This window comes from Corvus hawaiiensis, chromosome 13 (assembly GCF_020740725.1).
Source record: "Corvus hawaiiensis isolate bCorHaw1 chromosome 13, bCorHaw1.pri.cur, whole genome shotgun sequence".
Taxonomy (NCBI): domain Eukaryota; kingdom Metazoa; phylum Chordata; class Aves; order Passeriformes; family Corvidae; genus Corvus; species Corvus hawaiiensis.
Genome location: NC_063225.1, coordinates 5,283,508 through 5,307,265, shown reverse-complemented (window position 1 = coordinate 5,307,265; position 23,758 = coordinate 5,283,508). Strand labels below are relative to the sequence as shown.

General features: G+C 51.9%; 2 protein-coding genes across 3 annotated transcripts in view; one reads left to right on the top strand and one right to left on the bottom strand.

Annotated features, from left to right (window-relative positions):
- Positions 1-13,046, top strand: part of FANCI (FA complementation group I) — a 23,546-nt gene extending 10,500 nt beyond the window's left edge. Inside the window, exons 18-37 of one of the 2 annotated variants that reach the window (XM_048318025.1) lie at positions 498-566; positions 1,633-1,734; positions 2,546-2,737; positions 2,832-2,953; positions 3,346-3,510; positions 3,768-3,947; positions 5,224-5,387; positions 5,800-5,876; positions 6,328-6,444; positions 7,152-7,203; positions 7,776-7,903; positions 8,032-8,100; positions 8,216-8,303; positions 8,614-8,795; positions 9,426-9,482; positions 9,566-9,625; positions 10,330-10,416; positions 11,457-11,552; positions 12,016-12,141; positions 12,961-13,046. In XM_048318025.1, the coding sequence (XP_048173982.1) occupies positions 498-566; positions 1,633-1,734; positions 2,546-2,737; positions 2,832-2,953; positions 3,346-3,510; positions 3,768-3,947; positions 5,224-5,387; positions 5,800-5,876; positions 6,328-6,444; positions 7,152-7,203; positions 7,776-7,903; positions 8,032-8,100; positions 8,216-8,303; positions 8,614-8,795; positions 9,426-9,482; positions 9,566-9,625; positions 10,330-10,416; positions 11,457-11,552; positions 12,016-12,141; positions 12,961-13,026 (2,199 nt within the window). In that variant the 3' untranslated portion in view covers positions 13,027-13,046. Of the gene's footprint in view, positions 1-497; positions 567-1,632; positions 1,735-2,545; positions 2,738-2,831; positions 2,954-3,345; positions 3,511-3,767; positions 3,948-5,223; positions 5,388-5,799; positions 5,877-6,327; positions 6,445-7,151; positions 7,204-7,775; positions 7,904-8,031; positions 8,101-8,215; positions 8,304-8,610; positions 8,796-9,425; positions 9,483-9,565; positions 9,626-10,329; positions 10,417-11,456; positions 11,553-12,015; positions 12,142-12,960 lie in introns of both variants that reach the window. The other variant, XM_048318024.1, reaches the window with a different exon arrangement.
- POLG (DNA polymerase gamma, catalytic subunit) lies at positions 12,648-23,758 on the bottom strand. The gene is made up of 23 exons (XM_048318026.1): positions 23,688-23,758; positions 22,581-23,205; positions 22,091-22,286; positions 21,528-21,695; positions 21,130-21,276; positions 20,837-20,916; positions 20,233-20,415; positions 19,948-20,108; positions 19,608-19,731; positions 19,313-19,537; positions 19,046-19,163; positions 18,825-18,896; positions 18,588-18,710; positions 18,247-18,407; positions 18,079-18,132; positions 17,864-17,981; positions 17,288-17,423; positions 16,932-17,178; positions 16,729-16,851; positions 16,270-16,438; positions 15,794-16,002; positions 14,546-14,703; positions 12,648-13,451 (listed from the first exon to the last, which is right to left on the bottom strand). Exons 2-23 carry the CDS (start codon positions 23,159-23,161, stop codon positions 13,390-13,392), a joined length of 3,615 nt encoding a protein of 1,204 aa, XP_048173983.1. The 5' UTR covers positions 23,162-23,205; positions 23,688-23,758; the 3' UTR covers positions 12,648-13,389.

Genomic DNA, 23,758 nt, shown 5'->3' with positions numbered 1-23,758 from the left:
TTGTTTCCTTCTTGCCTTGGGTTGGATTGACCTTTGGTGAGCTGCAAGTTCTGGGTGCGTTCATCACTGTTGCTAGAAAACTTGTGCTTGCTTTATCCATCCACTGAGTTTTCTCAGTCTGCAGGATTTGTTGCCTCCTACAGTTTCCCCACTGGCTTGTTTTGCCTTTGAAGCAGGATTTCACAGTTTGAAGTTGGATCTTGTGCTAGTGTTAAATAGCAGTGAAAGTCACTCTGGGCTTGCTGCCACTGCTGCTAGGGAGATACAGCTTGTGAGAGGGCCCCTGTGAGGAAATTCATACTCTTTCTGATTCATACCTTCTTTCTGTGGTGCCTTTGCCTTGCCAGGTATGGAGTTTTACACTGAGCACATTGTAACTTCCTCATGGTTCCTTGCAGTGCCAAAGTGTCGTTGCTGTCTTATGATGCCAACTTATTATGCCCGTGGTTCATATTCTCTGCTGTGTCAGCCAACCTGTCCTTCCTTCCTGTCTCCAGGGTTTTTATGATGTCCTTCGCAGGAACTCCCAGCTGGCCAGCTCTATAATGGAAACACTGTTGTCCCAGGTAAAGTCCTGCTCCGTGGTGGGGCTGCAGGGACTCTAAGAATTCTGCACTTCAACCAGTATGGCAAACAATTCAGGTTAAATATTGGGGAAATCGTTCTCCCTCACACTGCAAACATGTTTGAGTGCTGTGGCACTTCCCTATAAGAGATGTTCAAACCCCTGCTATGCTGAGAGAGGAGACTAGGTAAATGTCTGGAGAAGGATTCATATCCTGTCAAAGGGTGGAAGAGGAAGGATCTCCTGGAGCCCTTTCCAACCCTTCAGTTCTTCAGTGCTGTGGGAAGTGTGAGCCCAGAGAAGTTCTTTGTGCTCTCCCTGTTCCTTAGCAGTGCCCAGCAGTTACCCTCCCATACTTCCCCAAGGATATGTGCTGACACAGTAATTAATGTTGCTGTCCTCCCATCGGGAGAATACCCAAGTCCATGTAGGATCTGGGAGGATTAACTCATCCCCCAGCAGTGTTGCTCATGGCAACAAGACAATCACATTTCCTCAATCCATTGGACAGGCTGTGCTTTCTTTGAGACAAGTAATTTTCTTCCCTTTAATCATCCATAGAGTTCATGCTGACTAATTCCAGCTTTCCCATGACAGTATAGGGTCTGAGAAAGGAACATGAACAGAGCTAAGACAGCTTTTGGGTAGCAGAGGGCACTTGATAGGAAGTTGGTGTAAATGTGTAAAACTTTACAGCATCATTATGTATCTGTAACTTTCTATAGCAGCAGCAGCTACTGATCCTCACTGTTTAAAGGAGGGGTAACACTGCAGTGGGGTGCAAGTGATGTTACTTGTTGAGGCAACACAACAGCAAGTGGTCAGCTGATGTTGTTTTAGGGCAATGACGTGTCCTGGCTGAGAGGTACAGGAGTAACTCAAGAAGGGATTTAAATCACCAGCAGAGCAGATGACGTGGCTCATGTACTTGTGCAGTCCTGTTATCACAGTGCCAGGTTTTGCTCTCTGGAATGGGGTACAAAGATTATTGTACTCTGTTCTCAAGCATCTTAAGAGGCTCAGTTACCAAGTAACTGGTTATTTTTATTTCTTGTTTTCTGTGACAGATAAAGCAATATTACTTGCCCCAGCCAGACCTCCTGCCTCCACTCAAACTGGAGGGATGTATTATGGCTCAAGGAGATCAAATCTTTCTGCAAGAACCACTGGTAAGAGCTATATTGGCTGGCCACAGCTGCAAGCTCATCTGTTACTAGCATTTTAGTTGTCCTGCTGCAGGAGCTGAATACCTTGTGCTTCTTCAGCCTCTTCTAGCCTGGAGCAATTCTTTTAATGGCAACAGAGCTGGGCATCTCACCCCTGCCTCAGGCTATTTATTAGAGCTCCCCAAGCATCGTGGTTGTGGGGACCTGTGTGAAAAATGCTCTAGGAATAGTGTACTTCTGTTATCCTCTGTTGAGTTCACCCTGCGGGGTTTTTTCCCTCCTTTAACTTAATTCCACGTAAAACAGTTGTGCAGAGTGTATGTGTGTGTGTAGCAGGGGGAAGAATTTGCCCTTTGGTTTTGCTTCTTTGAAATTGCTGGAGATGAGACCTCAATGATTTGTTGGATTTCCAAGGGAACAAATTCAAATTAATCATTTTTTTTTCCCCCTAAGGAAGCTTGTGTGCAGGAAGGGAGCAGACACTTCAGCTAGAGTGAGAGTCCCATTGGAAATTCCCTTTCCATCTCCTTCAGCACCTGAGGTGTCTGGGTGGAGGGAGCAGTGGGAGTTAAGTCTTTACATCCCATCTAGAAAAGCTCAGGCAGAGAGCACTGCCTGAAGCTGGAACTGGGCAGCTGTGTGTGGGATTAGTGATCCCCTCAGTTTGGGAATGAGGCATATCCTTGAGACTCAAGGCAGCTCCAAAGGCAGCTCCAGCTCTTTGCATCCCACTAAAACAGCCTGGCCCTTGTCCACTTCTGCCAGTGACCTCCAGCTGAAAGGCTGAGTGTGACTGTGTGGCTGCTTCCTGCAGGCCCATCTGCTCTGCTGCATCCAGCACTGTCTCGCCTGGTACAAGAGCACTGTGCGCCTGTGCCAAGGAGCTGAGGATGATGACGAGGAGGAGGAGGAGGAGGAGGGCGTGGGATTTGAGCAAAACTTTGAAGAGATGTTAGAATCTGTCACACGACGGATGATCAAGAGCGAGTTGGAAGACTTTGAACTGGTAAATCAGATTTTCAGTTCGACTCAGTGGGAGAAGACGCCGAGTTCTTGTCAGGTTTTGAAAAGATTTTTCACTTTTTCCCTTTACCTCTCAGGATAAATCAGCAGATTTTTCGCTGTCTTCTGGTGTTGGTGTGAAAAATAACATCTATGCCATTCAGGTGATGGGAATTTGTGAGGTTCTGATTGAGTACAATTTCAACATCGGGAATTTCAGGTAAAACATTAAATCTTACCCGTTAGCACTAGCTGTGCTATTATTTGCCCAGCTCCTTGAAGTACAGCCTCATTTCAGGCACGGGATGGTAGTGCCAACACAGAATCAGTGATCTGAGCATGAGTGCCTCGTGGCACAGCCACTCACAGAGCCTTGGGGAGTGTTTTCCTTTTGAATATCATGTGTTGTGGGAGATGGGATCTGACATTTTGTAGAAGAGCAGGTTGAGGAGGATTGGGTGAGGTATACACCATGAGGGAGGCCGGGAGATGTAATAGGTCCTTGTTTCATCATTTAGGCAGCGTCGTCGTGTAATTTGGCAGCTGAAGCTTCAAATGGGAAACTCCAAGACTGCATTTTCTCCATTAATGCTTTCTACTACTTTATTGCAGTAAGAATAAGTTTGAGGATGTCCTAGGCCTGTTTACATGTTACAACAAACTCTCTGAAATCCTGAGGGAAAAAGCTGGGAAGAACAAATCTGCCTTGAGCAACAAAACTGCACGGAGCTTCCTGTCCATGGGTTTTGTCTCTACTCTGCTCACAGCTCTGTTCAGGTGAGAAGGTGTCCAGTCCTCTGTGGAGCAGAGCCAGACATCAATTCAAGCCATGTGTCAGTGTGCTTGGAAAAGCTGGTGCAACTCTATCCTCCCGAGTGTTTCCCTACAAGCTACCAAAACAAAGGGTCTTTTCCACCCTGAGTTCAGTCAGTGATATTATTTGTAAATGCATATTTAAGTTTTGAATCTCTTAGGCCATCCCTGAGCTTCTCCTGTGCATCCCCAGTTCTCTGACAGTTCTCCTGGCCCTGCAGGGACAATACCCAGAGCCACGAGGAGAGCCTGGCCGTGCTGCGCTCTAGCACGGAGTTCCTCCGCTACGCTGTCAGCGTCGCTCTGCAGAAGGTGCAGCAGCTGGAGGAGACGGGACAAACGGACGGGCCAGATGGACAAAATCCAGAGAAGATGTTCCAGCACCTCTGCAAAATCACACAGTGAGTCAGTGTGGCATGTGGAGACATCAGCAATGCGTTTGGGGGATTTTTGACTCTCAGGTGGGGTTTTGAAAGAAGAATGCAGTCCCTAACTGTGTCAAACAGTTGTTGTTGCTGGGTTGAAGTCACTGCCTTTCTGTGCTCCTGAGAAATCACATGGAGGCACTACAGTTTCTGTGCCATAGGGAGTGATACAGCTCTAATAACTTGGTCTGGAAGAACCAAATGCCATCAAAAATTTTCATCCTCTTTCTGACTTCTGGTTCATCACTCATTGTCACAGAGAAGGTAAGATGATTACAGGCTGGATTCTTGAGGCCTCTGGAATGCACTGAAGTTAAAATTCACTTTGAGCTACGGAACAAAACAGATGCATGAGGGACACAAGCTTTAGAAAGCATTTGTTTAGGACTTCTGCAAGATGCTTGAAGACATTCATGCATCTAATCCTTTGGAAATCCAAGAATGTGAACCATGTAAATGTCTTTTGGAATCTAGGTCATATCTGCATGGGGTCTTTTCAGAGCCCAGTCAGCAGAGAGCACAAAATGCAAATTACCCCTGCCATGCATAATGCTGGTTTTGTGTCTCGCCCCAAATAATAGAGGCTATTTTTGTTGCAGTCATTAGGACTACATGTGAGCTACATGTTTTGCGTGATTGGACATTGAAACAGAATAAGATCATCTGTGCAGGCAACAGAACTAATGAGAAGAAAGGAGAGGGAACAAAAAAGGGAAGAAGTGGGCTTAGGGAAGCAGGAAAAAGATGTTTGCCTACAAACAGAAAAGTCTCCTTTGGGCCAAACAATTTTGCTTTCCTCACAGCTTTTTACTTTGCTTTGCCTGCCTTTACCTTTCTGATTTTATTTATAGAGAGCCCTGTAGTGAATTCTGACATTTCACAGATCCAAACTGCCGCGAGAAAAGCTCTTTTTGTCACTGGCAGATTTGACACCAGTGGTCAGGGTAGTCTGAGAAAGAGGGAAAGCTGGGTGGAAGAAATGAGTGTATAAAGATGGACTTGAAATGAGATTGGAAGGTCTCTTGGCACCTGGAAAGAATTAAATTATTTAGCTGTGCAGGAAGAATGCAGTAGCTGTTTTGCTGACATTGAAATAAAATCTTCTTAAAAAAGATCTCTTCCCCCACCCTTTTCCTATAGGCAAAAGACCTTCCAATTTAGTTATATTAAAAATACAATCCTAAGAGCAGAATCTAGTTCCTTCCCTGTGCAGCCAGCTTTACTGGAGTAAATCTCATCTCCCATCCCACAGGGTTCTGCTTTGGAGGTACACTTCAATTCCCACCGTTGTTGAAGAATCAGGGAAGAAGAAGGGCAAAAGCATTTCTCTTCTGTGCTTGGAAGGTTTGCTGCGGATCTTCAACACGGTGCAGCAGCTGTACTCTGCCAGGATCCCCCAGTTTCTGCAAGCCCTGGGTAGGCACATGGTACAATTCTGCTCTGGTTTCTACTCTCCAGGTTCCAGCCCACCTGTGGGCACGTAGGGACCCAGCACCCTTTATCCATCACTAGGGGAGAGATGGGTCTGGTTCTTGTCTCTCTGTAACAAGGTGGGCTTAGTAGCATAGATTTTCATACCAGAGACAAGTTCCAGAGATATATTTTACCTACCTTTATAGAGCTCTCAGTCTGTCAACAGAGGATAGTTGGGGTCTGATATAGCATTTGTCTATTTGAAGTTTGCCTTTAACACATTTTTCTGCTCACCGTGGTTCTGCAGTCTGTATTCCTCCTCTAGCTGTGAGCAGTCTTTCCCACTTTTAGAAATAAATCCTGTATTCTGCTCTTGGCATTTAGCTTTTTTTCTGCACCTCTCTGTCTCTGCCAGATATTACTGATGGTGACGCAGAAGAAACGGATATTAATGTCACAGAGAAAGCTGCCTTCCAGATCCGACAGTTTCAGGTGAGTACCACTGTGTGCTGCAAGTGTTCCAAAGCCTTTGGGATTCTGGCAGGAAACACTGCTAGCTCTCTGTTGCTTGACCACAGGGCTGAGTATGTGATAGCAACTGTGGCAGTGATTCACTAGCAGTTCAGTAAGGTTTCTGATCCCTAAGGAAAGCTTCTTCAGGATGCCCTGCAGAGCTGGGTGGAAGTGCATGTGTATTTACAGAACTCTCAGTTCTTCAGTGCAGCATAAACTTACCTGAGTATTCTAAAAGTCACACTGACCATGTGCAGGCCTGTATGTAAGCACTCCTAACAAAAATCAGCACTTGTTCTTGAGAAGAGTCCTCTTCTTGTACTCCCTGTCATTCTCCTTGCTGCTGATCCCTTTTTCTGCCACAGTTTCTGGTTATTTGCTTCTGCAACATGTATTCACACTCAGGGACTGTTTTCCTTCCCATGACCAGAGGTCCCTGGTGAACCAACTCAGCAGTGCTGAAGATGACTTCAACGCCAAGGAAACGCAGTCACTCATCACCGTTCTCTCCACGTTGTCCAAACTCCTGGATCCAGCCTCCCAGCAGGTGCTCCTCAGCCTTCATGTGGTGGCTGGGATGCATGTCACAGCCATATGTGTGGGAAGGAGATTATCAGATGGGGCTGGCATCTGTGGGCTCTGACATGTGTGTCCTGCCTCCTCCCACAAACCCCACCAGGTCAAAGGGACAGTTTTGTTACACTGTGAAGGGTTCTCCTGTCACACGCCTGCAAGGACACTTCAGAGGCAGTTGCCTTGCCATCCCACTCCTGCACATTCTGATCCTGGCTTTGGACACTTGAATGATTTGTTTTCCTGAGCAGGGACTCCTAACATAGCCTAGTTGTGGTATGGCCTCCACATGGGAATAGAGGCAAAAAAGGGCCAGCAGACTTGTGTCCAGTCCAAACTGGCTGAGTGCCTAATTCCTTCCACGCAAGGAGTCATTTTCTAAAGTGCCCCAATTTTACAAGCTAGGAACTGCAGTAACTGTGCCAGAAGTCTGGAGTCATCATTTACCTTAAATTAAATGGAGCTGTTACTCTGTCCAGGGGAATGTATAGCCATTACCCTGTCCTGGGTCTCAGCTTTTGACCTGTTAGTAGGCTAAGTGTTCCTTGTGGAACTTCACAGATCATGGCTGGCTGCTCTACTCATCTTCCTTTGCTGTGATCCGTTGTCTTAAATTTTTGTTACTATTTTGTGCTTTGAATTCTGTTTCAAACTCATGGTATCTTTTCTCCTCTTAAATAGTTCCTTCAGTTCCTGACTTGGACAGTCAAAGTTTGCAAAGAAAATGCTCTTGGTAAGTAAGCTTTGAGGAGCATGTTTAGATGTGATGTGTCAGGTCTGATATTAGACCCTTACATGCTCTGCTGGGGTCTGTCCTGGTTTTACCTCTTTGTCAAGATAGATTCAGGTCCCATTCTGTGGCAGATTGCTACAACATTGTGATTATAAGCACAAGTATTAGGGAAGGAACTCCATCTCTAAATCTTTTAGCATTTCTGAAGGAAAGGAAGCCATTCACTTGACTTTTCTCCCTTGTTACTTAGGCTCAAATTGGGATTTATACTCTGGAAAGACAGTACTCTTGCCAGGGTTTGTATTGCACTTCCTCAGTGCTTTTGGTCACCATTTTTCCACGATCCAAGAGCTCCAGTGTGCCATACTTCCCTTTGCACTCTCGCATGGGATGCCTGATGTTTTAAATCCCGCTTTTAGCTGGATTTTTGATAGCTGCAGTATTTTGATAGGATTTTTACCTACTGTTAAATCCATACTGAATCTGAGACTTCCCCTCACTGGATGTCTGATGTTCCTAAGTAGCTAGGCAAGCACTGCACCTGGCAGTGTGTTATTTTCTCTTCCCTACAGAGGACATTTCTTGCTGCAAGGGTTTGCTGTCTCTGCTCTTCAGTGTCCACGTTCTCTACAAGAGCCCTGTCGGTCTCCTGCGGGAACTTGCACAAGACATCCACGCCTGCCTGGGAGACATAGATCAGGTATGATGCAGGAGTAGCTGAGCTCTTCATCACACAGTGCTGTCAGGTTTGAGTGCATCTCTGATGCAAACTATGTGACAGCAGTTAAAGTTTTACTCACCAGAATTTGTTTTCTCTCCTCTGCTCAGGACATAGAAGTGGAGGGCCGGTGCCATTTCGCCGTAGTGAATGCCAAGACTGCAGCCCCCACTGTCTGTGTGAGTCAGAACAGACACCTGCAGTGTCCAGGGCTACTGTGCTCAGAGCAGCTTGCAGGTTCCTGTTGTGCCAAACTCCTCCAAAAACCTGTTTTGTTATTGGTTTCTGTCTCAGCTGCTGGTTCTGGGTCAGGTGGATAAGGTCCTTGAAGAGGTGGATTGGCTTATCAAGAAACTCACCAGTCTGGGGTCAGACACATCAGGTAATGAAAGTGGTCCAGTTCTTACTGTTACACCTTTGTCAAAAACAGATGAAGACAGAGAGCAAAAAGATATTTGAGGATTTTGAGATAGCATCATCTGAGGGCAGGTTAAACTCTGCCTTGAGCTGGTTCTACATGAACAAAGTGAGATAAGGGTGTTCTCACAAAATCCCTCCACTATTATTATTTTCCCCTTGCCCCACTGGGGCTTTATACACCAGACATAAAGATGGGCTTTTGTGCCTCCCACCTGCACAACTGGATTCATTAGACACGCATTCACCAGATATTCATCTCTTTCTTCTAGAAGACTCCTCTCAGGCATCAGATCGTACTCAGGCTCTGGAGAAAGGTGTAATTCTGCAGCTGGGAACTCTGCTGACAGTCTATCATGAGCTGGTGCAGACTGCACTCCCAGCAGGGAGCTGTGTGGACACACTGCTGAGAAGCCTCAGCAAGACATACGCAATTCTCACCTCCCTCATCAAACACGTGAGTGTGCTCTGCTGACAGCGGGCTCCCTCTGAGCTAAAAACCTTCTCCCCATCTGCTGCAGCAAGCTCACAGTGACCCCTGGCAGCAGTTAGGCTTGGGACTGGGCTGTTGATCCCTTGCAGGAGTTGAGCCCTTGTTCTGTTGGCTTTCATGCCCTCAATTTCATGACCTTTCTGAGCAGTGATAGTTGTACCAGTGGAGATAAAAGGAAAGCTTCTCTCCAGCTGAATTTGGCTTTGCATGGCTTGGAGTTGCTGTTTCCAGCGTGTCCTGTGGGTTCCTCCACACAACTGTGTGCACAATGAAGGGCACTCACAGTGTTCTCACAGTGCTCACCACTCCTGCCCTTGCCACTCATTCCCTTTCCCTGAAGCAGAACCTGGAGGAACCTGGGCCATGAAACACAGGCCTGTGGAGCTCCTTTGATACGAGGTGGTGACTGCCCCAGAGCTCTCCTCTCACAGCTCTGGATTGCAGACATGGCACCTTGGATGTAGCAAGCCACTGGGGAGGATTGTTGTGCAAATCCTGCCCTCCCCACTGTGCCACTGTATGAGCTGCTTTGAGCTCTGCCTGGATACAGGATGGGAACAGCACACCTAGAAGGAACTCATGTTTTCCTTGCAGTACATCCAGGCTTGCCGCAGCACCTCAAGTACGATTCCAGGAAGACTGGAAAAGCTGGTGAGTGTGAGCAAATTTCTGGGGAAATGGCTCATTGCCCTGAGTTAGGAGTAACACCAGCCTCTCTCTCTGCTCCTTTGCAGGTGAAGCTCTCAGGTTCCCATCTGACCCCACAGTGTTACTCATTCATTACTTACGTACAGGTAAGGCCTAAATTAACTGGCAGAATCACAGCCAGTCTATCTGGTGCTGAGTGGTGTATCAGCTTCAGTACATGGGCACCCTTGGGGATTATTCATCTTTTTGACATGACCTGAGTTTCTTACAGTTCAAGCTTTACTTTGTCAAATATAGTATAAGACATTTCAGCACCATTGAGACTGAGCATGCTGATTTCTGCTTGAGCAGGGAAGGAGCTGGGTTTTTGCTGGTTTTTTTCCCCTCTGTTCATGTGGGGGTTTTTTTCGATGAGATTAATACTGCTGTTAACCACAATGGCAAATAAAGGTCAACAGCACTGCAGTCATCACAGTGTGAAGCAATGTGGGTGCCAAAGACTGCGGTGCTGGAGCTGGGATTTATCTGCCTGGAGAGGAACTGGGTACTTGTGTGAGGACCACAGGAATTGTACAACATACTGGGGAAGGTGTTGGGGTGTGCAGAGCTATCACTGCTGGGGACTTCTCACACATTCACCTTTCTGAATGTGTGAATTATGAAATTAGTTTTTCTTTCCTTATCTTTTTTTTGAGATCATCCCAAATTCCACCCTTGTATCATTACCTTTCTGTTACCTAGCTGGTAATGCTGTTAGCTGGCCAGAGCAAGGACTTCTCTGGCCTTTCTTGGCTGGCATTTCCTTCCCTGCTTACCTTCTAATGACACATCTTTTGGCATCCTCCTTCAGAACATCCACAGTGAGAGCTTAAGCTTTTTAGAAGAGAAGAAAAAGAAGAAGAAAGAGGATGAAGCTGCTGCAGTCTCTACAGTCATGGTAAGACTGACTCACTCCATTAGAACATGGGCTGTATTTGCAGGATCGTACCTCGAGGCTTCTGGTACCTGGTGGCTTCTTACAGATCACCAGACAATTTGTCATTTGGGCCTTTAAGTGAAAATCAAATTTAATCTACTGTAACTTCAGAGAAAAGTCTAAAAAAGCACAAACAAACAAAATGCAACCAAAAAAAAACATAACAAAAGGGCCATCTTCACTAAATGCATCTTAAAATCTCATGGACATGAAACAAAGGTCAATCTGGATAGTCTGCCTTGTCTGGTATTTTTGCCATTTGGGGTAAGCTATGAAATTACAGATATGGGCTAATTTATTGGAACCGATATTGCATCCTCTTTAAGTGTTTCTTAATTTTATCAGTACATTTAAAGATGAAAGAAGGAATGGATTCCACTCAAGTAAGGCAGTTGAAAACAACTGGATTATTTGTTTGGGAGCAAGTGAACAGGCTGGCAGGTTCCTGGTCCTTGATGTCCTTTGTCTGTGCTCCCAGACAGCATTTCCTCCGTCTCTTCAGCTGTCCCAGACATTCCTGTGATGTTAAGGGTTTAAAAGCCACAGGCATGATCTGCCTAGCTCTTCCCTGAGTGTATGGGAATGGGCTGAAATGCTGCATGTCCTTTACCCCTCTGTCACCATGGGGAACGAGCACCAGTGGTGGTGAATAAGCAGGACAACAATGTGGTGAAATGTCAGGGTGCTCTTTGCCTGGATGGCCTGTGCTTGTGATGCCTTGGGAGAGAGCTGGAGCAGAGGAGCTGCTGACAGGGATATCAGGGCTGTGGGCTGCGGGCAGAGCACAAAACAATGCACAGCAGAGCCTCACTGCAGAACCATCCTGGGAGTCAGTTTAAAACTAGTGACAGAGCTGGCAAGGCTTGCTGGGGCAGCACTGGTACAGAGCAAAGCTGCTGAAGACTCTTCTCTAAACTGGGAATGTTATGGTCTTCATGTCAGGCTACAGTGCCACTGTTCCCTCCCAAATCTGACCCATCTCACTCCTCTCTGCATTTCAGGCCAAGGTGCTTCGGGAGACCAAGCCAATCCCAAACCTGATTTTTGCAATTGAGCAGTATGAGAAGTTCCTTATCCACCTCTCCAAGAAGTCAAAGGTAATGTAAAGCAGAGATCTTATGTAATTAGGAAGGTGTAAGGACCTTTCAGCCCTTGCCCATGCTCCTGGCCCAACACTGCTGAATTGTTGCCACACTGATGCCAGCCCATGTCCACATCAGTCCTGCCTGTGACCTGTGGCTTCTGGTGGAGCAGGAACATGCACACCTCGTGCCACCTTTCCTCACTCTCTCCCAGTCTGTGTCGTGAAATGTGCCACAACAAGGTCCTACATGAAAGTGAGAGTAACTGGCAATCACTTGGCTTTTAGGAAGATGTAAATGGGCCCCTGCACTGCATGGGGGCAGGTGCTTTTTCACCCACTTCGTGCTTCAATGCTGCGTTATTACTGTGAGGGACTCTGTCCCAGTGCTGTGCAAAGGACTAGACAGGGTAGAACACTAAGCTAAGATGCTCATGGCTTCATGTTTCCCCTGCCTGTTTCCCCCTTGGTTGCTGCAGGTGAACCTGATGCAGTACATGAAGTTAAGCACCTCCCGGGATTTCCGCATCAACGCGTCCGTGCTGGACAGTGCCCTGCAGGAGCGCAACTCGGAGGATGCTGAGAACGAGCCACACAATGACCAGGTCAGAATTCATTTAGCTGCTTTTACTGATAGGCATCCTCCTCTTTAGAAGCCAGCTGTGTATCTGTGAGTTGTGCAGGAATGTGTGAAGTTAGGACAGCTTGTCTTCCCTGGGTTAGCTCTCACTTTAATACTAAGCTGATAGGAAGGAGTGAACAGTTTCTCTCAGAACACCCCCTACACCCCACCCTCTGCCTTGAGTGGCCTTTTATTTTCATGTACCAGCTCTGTGTCCCTAGTCTTGGGGAAGTGAAACTGTTCTTAGGCCTTGTTCTTTGCCTCAGAAAGCAGAGAGGTCTATCAGCATTACACATGAGGATCTACTGCCTGGCCAGGATCAGACCTTTGCAGAATGATGCAAAGTGGTTTTGTATGCAGGTTTTTGTAGATAAAGACCTGGCAGGGCAAATTCTGCAAGGCATCATTCTCAGAGCCATCTCTACTAGGTAGTGCTGGTGATGGCAGTGCCACCTGTGCTGGCTAAGAAAAATAAACAGTTTACTCTGCTGATTGTCCAGGTTTTTATTGGTGCTTCTGTCCATATTTTCCTGAGTGTTTCAACAAGCCAAAACCCAGGACAGAGTCCCTGTTCTGTGCCACTGGTAGCCTGTGGTCTAAGCATGAATTGGGAAGGTGGGTGGTCCATGGGGAAAGTCTCAGTGGCTGACAGGAGTTCCATTTCAGGTCCTTATGTTAGGGAGGAAAAAAAAAGCTAAATCCTGTTCTGTACACCTGGCTTCTTGCTCTAGGTAAACACTCCTTAGACTACTCACACAAAAACAATCACACTCTGATGCTGCTCTCTCCCTCCCCTCTCCAGAGCAGCACAGCGGAGCAGACAGATGAGAACCAGGAACCCAAAAAGAAGAGACAGAGAAAAAAATAAACGGGGGTTGCTGCTGCTGCCTCCTCTCACAGTGCCTGTTCCATGGTGGACTCGCCTTGGTCGCAGGCTGCAGATCCAGAGATGATGGTTTATTGCTTCTCTTGCCAAATACTTATGACTTCTTCCCTTGAGTCCACGGGACTGACTCTGGCCCCTGTCTCAGGTTTCACAGCTGGCTGCTGCCATCAGAAGTGCCTCTGCTATTCAAAGGTGCTGCTACAAGATCTTCCCCAGGAACATCCCTCCTTACAGCAAAAAGGGAAGGGAGTGACTGGGATCAGTCCCTGCCAAAAGATCTGCTTCTGAAAGGACAATGAGGCTTTGGCACGCCGTCTGGACAATTGTCCTGGCACTCTGGTGTTGTCACTGCTTCTCCAGCGAACCTTTGGTTATTTCAATTATCTGATATATATCCAGTGCTTCCCCTGGAAGACAAGGGGACAGTCAGTTCCCTGCAGGACACTCAGACTGTGCAACGTAAGAGAGCGATGCTTCGGATTTGCTTTAGTTCAGAGCATGTAGCACAGAAAGCCCTAAATTTATTCAAACTTCGGTTTTGGGTGGTGGTGACAATGAAGGAGCCAGCACCAGTAGGAAGCTGGGGACGTGTGCTGTTCTGCCTTGGAGCTGAAGCTGCTGTGTGCAGCTCCTGAGCAGCGAGAGGCCACAGCTTCCTCTGCCCAGGCTGGTTTGACACGTTTTTGCTGTTACGTTTTGCTGATCCTGATTGCGATGCACTTGTTTAATTTGCCTTGTTCTTGGTGAAAAGTGCCCTTTTTGCCTACAGAGCACAAATCCTGTTTCTGAAAGCACCCTTTGCCTGTAAGACTCTTAATAAAGGGTACTTAAGGGCGGAGCATCTGGTGTGTGCAGTGACTGAGAGAACAAATCTGAGGGCAGGTTCTTCCCTTATCTGGGAAAGAGCTGCTGCACAGTGAGGAGGAGCTGCTTTCCCAGCCACGAGTTAAATGTTTGCTTGCAACAATTAGAGGGTTACATTGAGTGCAGACAGGGATGACTTGAGGCCCTGGGGCTGCTGAGAAAGCACCCAGCAACACCACTGTAGTTCTCTGAAAAGAGCTGTGCTGGGCTAAGGGAGAGTGGGGAAGGAGGGAAAGGAATGAAGGATGGAAATATTTGGGTCTGCAGGGCAAAATAGCCAAGGTTGTTGAGGTGCCTCCTTTCAGAGGAGAAATTAAATTTGGGCTGTGTTAAAAGTGCACAGGAGGGCTCCTCTGAGGAGCACAAAGCAAACATAGCATGGGAGAGCAGAGCCAGGCCTGGCTCATCACTGTCACAAATATTTGGAAGCAGCAGCACAAACTGCACGAGGCCTGAGGAAAGAGGGGCAGGTTCCAGCACGGTGGTTGCCCCGCAGGTCAGATGAGAGGTCAGGAACCAAGGGGCTTATGAGGTGCCTCAGCTGAACAGAGGAGCCCTGAGGGAATGACTACTTAGGCCAAGTGCTCTGCTTGTGCAGGGATGATTACAGGGGGCAGCTTGCACAGACACCGCTCACCTTGAGGGATGCCGTACTTCTCCATCCCCGTGGGATTCGATGGCGTCACACAGTTCATGGTCACCTCTTTCCTTAAGCACTGGTCAATGTCCACCGCACTGAAGAAAGCCACTGACTGTGGCAGATCCTGCAGGCCCAGTTTGTAGGCAAACATGCACCTGGAGAATGAGAAAGCAGGTGGGATGGTGCTGGACAATCACCCTTGGCCTGGTCACACACAGTTCTGACCAGGCAGTTTCACCAAACACTGGCCAGCCACCCCTCACAAGGTACTCTGCACCCACATCACTCAGCAGGTGGGGGACAAGATGTTTTCTAAGTCCTGGGTAGCAAGAGAGTCAAGTATTGCTAAAGTAGGCATGGGAGGAACAGTAACGGTGCCTCCTTGGAAGTAATGGAGCCTCCTGGGGAGAAGGGAAGAATCCAGCCCCTCACTGCTGGCTAATCCTCTCTGGCAGGCAGAGCAGATGCGGGATTTTCCCAGCAGGAAGCCCTGTGCTCGCAGGAGCCGGCACAAAGGCAGGAACGTCAGGGTGCCTGTCCCCGCTGCGGCTGCAGAAAGGCTGTTTGCAGCATCCCTGCCTCCCCACGGGAGAAACAGCTCACCTTGGCCAGCTCCCGTGTAACCAAATACCCCACGGTGCTGGGAGGGGGATTTGGCAAAGCTGCCTGTGCCACAGCTGGATCAACAGGAGCCCTTTGAGGTCAGGAGCTTTCTAGGCTGAGCTTAGTTTTGCATGGGGCAGGGAAGCAGCAGGAACACCCCAAGCACACTGTGGGAGGGGCGACAGTGCTGGTGCTCACAACAGAGATGAGCCGTGCCCCTTGCTGTCCCCTGAAGGCAGCAGGGGACTAGGGATGGGACAGGTTCAGGCTTCCAGCTCCTCAACCAAGCCCAAAGGCTGCTGCCATGTGACAGCTGCAGACCTGAAAGGAGCAGGAGGCGATTCACTTTCATTCCAGCAGAGCCAATGAATGGCCCCATCACTGCAGGAGTCAGAAACTGATGATATCCCCCTCTTGCCAGTATATTATCCCTGGAAATCAAAGCCGAGGTCCATTTATAGCCACCTGAGTCACACATGAAGGAACTGCAGCCTCCAGTGCTGCTAACTTGCCCTGAGCAGAAGAAAACTGCTCTGTACCAGCTTGCTGTAGGCAAAGCCAACTCCAGCCCCTGGGGCTTGCCTGTCCCTCTCCAGTCACTGCTGCCCCTCCCCAGGAGACACCAGAGCCATCACATCTCACCTTGTGAGGAGGTTGGTGATCTGCAGGGCCAGGGCTGCCCGGTAGCGATCCTGGTGCTGCACCAGGTACCGCACCTCGTCGTGGATGCTGATGCAGAAGCGCCCGTTGATGTCAAACTCCTCAAAGAGCCACTTCATGGCAACGAGCATGAGGTGCAGGTAGTCAACAGCCGAGCTCTGCACCACCCAGTTCACTCTGCTGGTCACAAACTGGTGAAAGGAGACACAGATGGACAGTAAGAGAGCGCTGCAGTCAAGGGCACGGTACCCTTACAGGACAGCTCCTGGGAGAAATCTCTTCAACTCAGGGTGCTTGAGTTTTCTTGATGGCATGGAGATAAAGGCACAGTGCGTTTCCTGAATGGCTGCAAGAGCCTAGTGGGTCTCCAGCAATCTAAGAGGGGCTGAACATCAGGTACCCATTTTGGAGAAGAGGAGCAAAGCCAAAATCTCAGCAGCCCAGAGCTACATCCTTACCTCCCCCTTGACCATGGCAGGCTCCAGGGCCCTGCTGATGTGACAGCCCAGCACTGGGGTCTGTGGGGAGGGGGATAAGGCAATGCTTTCCAGCTTGTTGAACATCTCAGACTCGGTGCCTCCAACCCACACTCGTTGCTCCACCACATTCCACTTCCCCTTCCGGGACCTGTGGGGCAGAGGGGAGGTTTGCTCGAAGTGTGGGAGTGGGCTGCAGGTCCCCATTTGAGATCCTCAAACACTCTCTCCTGGTTTGGGGCAGCAGGATGAGACCCTGCTAATTGTTCACTGGGAGAGTGGGTGAGGCTGAGAGCCCCCAGATCAAACCTCCCTGGCCCAGCAGGAAGGGTGGACCAAGACTATCCAGCCCCATCTGCCTTCTCTGCCCACTGCCCATCGGGCTGCAGCCCTCTCCACATCCCCAACGCCACAAAGCTGTGCAGGGTCAGCCAATCTCACCTCTTCACGGCTTCTCTCTGGAGCCGCTGGACATCCTGGGCTGACACCGATCCATCCTCCGCCCTGTCCACAGCCAGGTCCAGCTTCGCCACCAGCCACTCCCCCTCCTCGGAGAGATGAAACCTGGAGGGGAGAGCGAGTAACCCATCTCCGGTGGGACACTGCCAGCAGCCGGGTCCCCGCTGTCCCCGGGCAGCACCCACCTGCGGATGCCCTTGGTGACGGCGTACATCTGCTGCGCCTTCTCGCGCGCCTGCTGCTGCGTGAGCCGGTGGTTGAACTGCATCAGCAGCCGCTCGGCAAAGGGCTGCCCCGCCCCGTAGATGCGCCCGTAGTTGAAGACCTTGGCGTGCTCCCGGCTGATGCCCACGGTGGCGGCCGTCTTGCTGTGCAGGTCCGTGGCGTTGCTCTTCTTGCCCTGCAGAGTCATCCAGCCGAAGGCCGTGCAGCCTGCGGGAGCGGAGCAGAGGGTGGGCACCACGCGGGATCAGGATTGGGATCGGGGGGATCACCGCCCTGGCCAGTAAAGCCGCTCCCCCGCGGCGCAGCCCCGGCTCACCGTGCATGCCAGCGAACTGCGCCTCGCCGAGCACGGCGGCGATCCAGAGCTCCTGGGAATCCACGTCTGCTCCCACCAGGGAGTAGCCGGGTGGCACCTGGACCATGGCTTTCAGCTCACTGCCCACCCGGTCGGCCTGCAGGACACGATGCCAAGCTCAGCACATCCCTCTCCTCCTCCATGGCACAGGAGCAGCCTTCCTCCCACAGCCACAGTGTGCTGGCACAGCACTCCCCGTGCTCCTAAGTTTTGTTCTCAATGTCAAAAACCGGGTTTAACCCATGGTGGAGCATCACCCACTTGGTTACTCCAGCACAGAAGAAGGGGAGCTTGAGAAAGGACAGAAACTGGTACTTTCTTTCCCTTTCACCACATCCTTAAGCTCCAGAGCTTCTACCAACTCCTTCCCCTCTCCCACAGCAAAGCACATCAACAAGAGCACCCCAGCACTGGCCCTGCCACCACAAATCCCAGCATCCATATCCAACTCCTATTCCAACCCAAGCAGCTCCCATCAGTCCAAAACACAGAGGGAGCCCCAAAACACCCCTGGCAAGGATCCAAGCGTGGCCATACCCGGGCGTTGCTGGCCGTCAGCCAGGTGGGCTCCACTGCTCGGCGGGTGACAGTGCCTGCGGTCACCACCTGCGGCAGGATGGCTCCGTAACTGTCCTCCTCGTTATAGTCAGGATGCCTGGGACAGAGGCGAGGATGAGCATCATCCTGCAAGAGCCCTCCTGGCGCGGGGTAAAGGGAGCAACAGTCCAGATTTGGATCATTCTGCCCCGTACCTGGTCACCACACGAGGCAGCTCCCCCTTCTTCAGCCACACCACCATCTGGGAACTGGGAGGACACAAGGCAGGTGAGATGCTGAGCTCCCCTGTGCATCCACACAAACTCCCCTGTCTCAACACAGCCTCCACCTGCAGGGGTGTCACCATGAAAGCAGCTGCTCACCTGATCCGCTTGTGAGCGTTCCTCCAAAACGAGATCATTTTGTTAATCTCGAGGGCTCTTGTCCCGTGGGTGCGGCCCACAGCAGCCCTCAGGGTGCCATCCTCCATCTGGGGCAGGAAATCCTTGGCAAAAGGGCTTCCCACGTTGTTATCATTCCCATCCTTTAGCAGCAGAAGAGGTGTCAGGGCTCAGCAAGCCACCACACCACATCAGCAAAGCTCTGTGCATTCTCCTGTCCCAGCTACAGGGATGGACTTCCCCCACCCAACCCCACGGGATGAGATCACGTGGGTCCCAGCAGCACTGTGGGGACAGGAAGAGCCCCAGGAGCCCCAGCTTGCCTTGTGAGGCAGCTTGAAGAACCAGCACCCAGGGATGTTGACATCGTTGTAGGGACCATTGCCATGGTGGAATGAGGGCTGGCTCCTCATCTCTGCCTGCTTGCTCAGCTCTTCCATCTCCTCCTGCGACCAGCAAAGTGAGACAATGCCAGGAACATTTTCAGACATGGCAGGAGGGGGAAATCAAGGAAAGAGAGACCAATCCACCACCCCATTCCACAGGAAACCCCTCCTTACCAGCACCAGGCTCTGGCCTGCTTTGCTCATTTTCTCCTCTGGATCCACCTCAATCTGGCTCAGCTCTTCCATCTGCAGCAGAGAGGGACCGTGGGGGAAACCAGATCAAACACCAATCCTCCCTTATTAAAGGGAATTTCTTACTTGGAGCTGCACACAGGGCTGGTTACTGCATGCACTCAGGAAGAAGCACAGCCCCACCCCTCCATCCCTTCCTTCACCTTCTGCCACATCGTGCTGCTGTCCATCACCAGCTCATCCTCTACAGCAGACTCCAGCCCTGGGGGCTGCTCCTTGCCCTTCTCCAGGCAGTGCTGCCTGTACAGGTTCTCGATCACCCTGGCAGAGGAGAGGGGAGGGCTGATGCACCCACAACGGGGCCCAAGGCTCTGGGGCAGCTCCCGGGCACAGTGCCAGGGCTCCGGGGAGCTCCCACAGATATCCCCATGGAGCAGCTCCCAGCCCAGCACCCCATTACATCCCCTCACCTGTGTGGGCAGGAGGGGCCATCGGTCTCTAGAGGGGCTGCTGGCAAATTGTCCTGCCGTCCTGGCACCAGGTATCCCCAGCCATGTTTTTCCGAGTAATGGAGGGGGAAGCCATCCCAGGCCAGGCGCATCAGCTTCGGGGTCACCCTCATCTGCAGGCTGATGAGGCTGGGGCCAGGCACCCACCCCTCCTCCTCCAGGCGTGGGCACAGCTTGCGGTACCAGCTGGGGAGCAGCAGGGATGGGTCAGAGAGCGCAGGGCAAGCCCTGGGGACACCCAGGGTCCCCAACTCACCCTGGGTGGCCTGGCAGGTGCTGGAGTCTCTTGGGTTGCAGTGCAACTGTCTCCTTCAGGCGCTCCAGACAGAGCTGGCTCGCAGGGACTTTCAGCTCCTCATCCTCACTGGGGGGACCAGGGTCTGGTGGGGCAAGAAGAACTGTCTGGCAAAGGGTCCTCTGTGCCACCCTTCTGGGGACAGGGACATCAAACCAGTCCCCCACCACATGCAGCTGCATGGGACACAGGCCAGCAATGATTTACCCTGCAGCACCAACAAACCTTGTCCCTTTGTCTGGGCACTCCTGGGGAGGCAGCCCTGGAGCATCCCTCCTCCCCAGGGATCACCTATGCTCACCCTCCTGCCACTCCTGCGCTGACTGTTCTGCATCCATTGCTGCCAGGGAGACCTGGCTGTTCACATCCTGGCCTTTCTTCTTCTTCTTCCCTGGATTCTTCTTTTGCTTAAACTCCTGTGTGTCCCACTCAAGATCCCACAGCCAAGGGTCATCCTTGTACCTGATGATACACTGTTGTCACACCACAGCTTTGCTTCTGTCTCTCACACCCACCCACAGCCCCCCATGGACCACCTGGTGCCTGAGCTCCTTCCAGCAGGACCTGCAGCCCCAGCCCACGGTACCTGTGCTCGTGCAGCAGCTGGCAGGCATCGTTGGCCAGGTTCATCAGGGACTTCTTCATCTCCTTCTGCAGATCCTCGTAAATACCCTGAGCATCATTCAGGTACCTCTTCCAATTCCCATTGACCGGCAGGTAGGACACTCCCATCTCCAGCATCCCTGCAAATGTCACAGGGTGGGGGCACCTGGGCCCCAAAGCAGCAAGGAATTAGATATCTGCCAGAGAGGATTTGCCCTGGAAGCACCAGACTACAACAGATACGAATGTGTCTTCATCTAAAGTTTCCCAGCCTCACACAATCCTCGATGCTCTTCCTCTAAACTGTAATGATCTCTGTATCTTCTGCCTGCCCTGTGCAACAACCCCAAAACTGTATAGCTCCAGGCTGCCTCAGGAAGCCTGCTCACCTTCCCCAGCCACTGTGCTGCTGTTTATTCCTGCTCACCTACACAGGAGGGGTCTGAAGTCCCTCCTGAAAAGAGGTTCAGGACACCCTAAGGACAAGAGGAGCCACATCTCATGCCCAGAGGGACTGTGACCCTCCCCACTGCCCACCAAGCCCACAGCCCCCTGGCCAATGCCAGCCAGAACTTGGCAGCTCTCACCTCTCCATGAACAGTGGCAGCTGCTCTTGAAACACCTCATGGGTAGCCTGGACATCACGGGCACAGTATGACATCAGGTCCTGAGGACAGCAGCAGGTGAGAGCAGGCAAAGCAGCCACCCCTCTGCCAGCACAGGGCAAGGCATCGGGGCTGCAGGAGCCCAGAGCAGGTCACAGCCCCATGCACACACAAAGCTGCAAGAGAGGGCAGCAAAATAGAAACTACCCCAGCAACTACTACCACCCTCCTCCCCTCTCCAGCTCCTGCTGCCTGTCAGGATGGTGGAATGGCACCTGGAAGTGACTCCTGACATCAGCCATGGTGCCCTTCACAAAGGTCTCCCGTGCCTCCTTCTCCAGCGGCTCCCCCCCGACGTAGAGTGCGTGCACATCGGCCAGGTTGTTGATGCTGCTGACGTGCACCCAGTCCCACGAGGTGATCTGTGGACAGCAGGGGGGTCAGGCAGTGTGGGAGGAGGACCAGCTGCAGCCAAGATCAGGAGGAGCAGAGCATGCTGCTGCTCCAGTTTAAACCAAGGCCACCTTATCTGAAATGTGCTGCGAGAGCTTCACTCAGCAGAGCTGCTCCAACAGCTCCTACTCTGCCAGTACAGGAGCAAACAGCCCCATCACAGGAGTACACGGTCCCCTGCTGCCCACACTGCTGCCAGCAGCTCAGCTCCCTCACTCACCGCTGGCCCCTCTGTCTTGCTGCGTGTTTTCTTCATGTGCTCCTTGACCTGCTGCAGCCCCTTCCTCTTGCCGTGCTTGGCAGCCATCCAGAGGCTGCGCTGGAAGCCTGTCAGCCCCGAGATGGCCATGTGCATGCTCATGGTGTCCAGGAAACGCATCTTGGAGCCCTGGGACACAACACAGTGGGAGAAAAGTGAGGGTTTGGGATATGCTGGAGGAGCTGCAATTCCTCTGCTCAAGCTGCTTTTGCTAAGGGAAACTTTGCCTCCCACACTCCCCTTTTGAGAGCCAAAAGCATGCCCAGTGCAGGCTGTCAGCTGCTCAAAGGCTCCTGCCACCTCCCCAGCTGTCACCCTGCAGCCTCCAGCAGCCTTACAGGATGCAAGAACCTTTTCCTCTAAAGGGATCCAACCTCAGCCTGCTCTGCAGGACAAGGTGAACACAAACCTGGGGTACCTGTGCAGAACAGCATCTATCAAAATAACCCTCAAGAGCCAATGCAAATGATTATCTGGGTAAGGAATTGCAGCTGCCAGTACAAAGCAAAGGCTCAATGGATTACCTGGATAAAGTACTGCTCCTTGATGAACGCCCGGTCGAAGGCCACATTGTGTCCCACCACCACTCTCTCCATCCAGTCCTGTTTGCTGGCACAGCTGGCACCTGCTGGGCTCTCCAGGGGAATGAGGTCAGCCAGGGTGAGGTGGCTGGACCAGGAGTAACGCTGCTCCAGCAGTCGCCTGCTGCACCACGAGTACCTGCGGGGGACATGTGGCACCGGCAGCTGTCACAAACAAAGCACCTGCAGTGCCGTGGGCTGCTGAGCAGGACCCCACCTGTGGGAGGGAGCTGACCCACCCTGGGGAGCGCTGCACTTGCCAAGCAGTACACACATTCCAGAGCCACGCTTTGGGGCTTCGTTGTGTCTTTCCTGCAAGCCAGCAGTGGATTGCAGGAAGAGGCTCCGCTCAGGAGCATCCCCATCCTTCTCAAAACTGCCTCCTCCCCACCCCTGCTGTGACCCCAGCGTCGCTGCTGGCACGGCATCTCACCAGGCGTGCGGCGAGACCGCCACGGCCAGCGTCGGGCACTGGCCATCAGCCACGCACACCTCCACATCCAACACCAGCGCCCGCTCTTCGGGGAAGTCGACAGCCTCCGCTCGCCCATCGGGGCCGTAGCGGGTCCAGCCCAGCTTCCACGCCCACTGCTCGGGCAGCGGGGGCAGCTCGCAGCGCAGCAGCTCGTTGGCCGCCTCCAGGTAGGGCAAGCTCTGCTTCTGCGCCAGGAGGCGAAAGTGCTCGTCGATGTTGTCCCCGTACATGCGGGGCAGCCGCAGGTCCACGTCGGGCAGCGTGGAGGTCTCCTTGCCCCACAGCTCGTGGCGCTGCAGGTGCTCCACGCTCCGCCGGACCTCCTCCGCCGAGTAGCGCACCCGGGCGCCCCGGAAGATCTGCTCGTGGAGGGTCCTGGACAGCATCTGGATGTTGAGGGGGTTCATGCGCCGCTGGCCCGCGGCCGGCTCCTGGCTCGGCTCCTGCGGCAGCGGGCTGCTGGCCGAGGAGCTGGAGTGGCATCGCCGGGGCTGGGGGCTGCAGCCCCTCAGCGAGCGCACCCAGGGCACGCGTCTCATCGCCACCCCTGCTCCGAGACGTGCCCCGGCACGGGGCGATGGAGCTGCGGGCGGAGAAAAGGCGAGGGGTGAGCTCAGCACTGGCCACCACCCCCGCCATGCACGCATGGTCCCGTACAGTCCCGCACCCCTCTGTACAGCCGTGCCCCCCATAAACCCGTGCCCCCATACTGACGTTTATCCCCCACACAGCGGTGCCCCCAAACAGATGGGTTTCCCCCATACCGGTGTTTTCCCCCATAAAGCCGTGCCCCCCATACAGCCGTGCCCCCCTACAGATGTTATCCCCCATACAGATGCTATCCCCCGTGCAGATGTTTTCCCCCGTACAGACGTTATCCCCCATACAGATGTTTTCCCCCGTGCAGATGTTTTCCCCCATACAAATGTTCTCCCCCACACAGATGTTTCCCCCCATACAGATGTTTTCCCCCATACAGATGTTATCCCCCGTGCAGATGGTATCCCCGTACAGATGTTTTCCCCCATACAGATGTTTTCCCCCTCAGTTGCCCCCGGCTCCCACCTGGTCCCGGCACGGGCTGCAGGGGCCTGGACCGCCGGGCAGATCCAAATCCGGGCGCCCGGGGGAGCTTC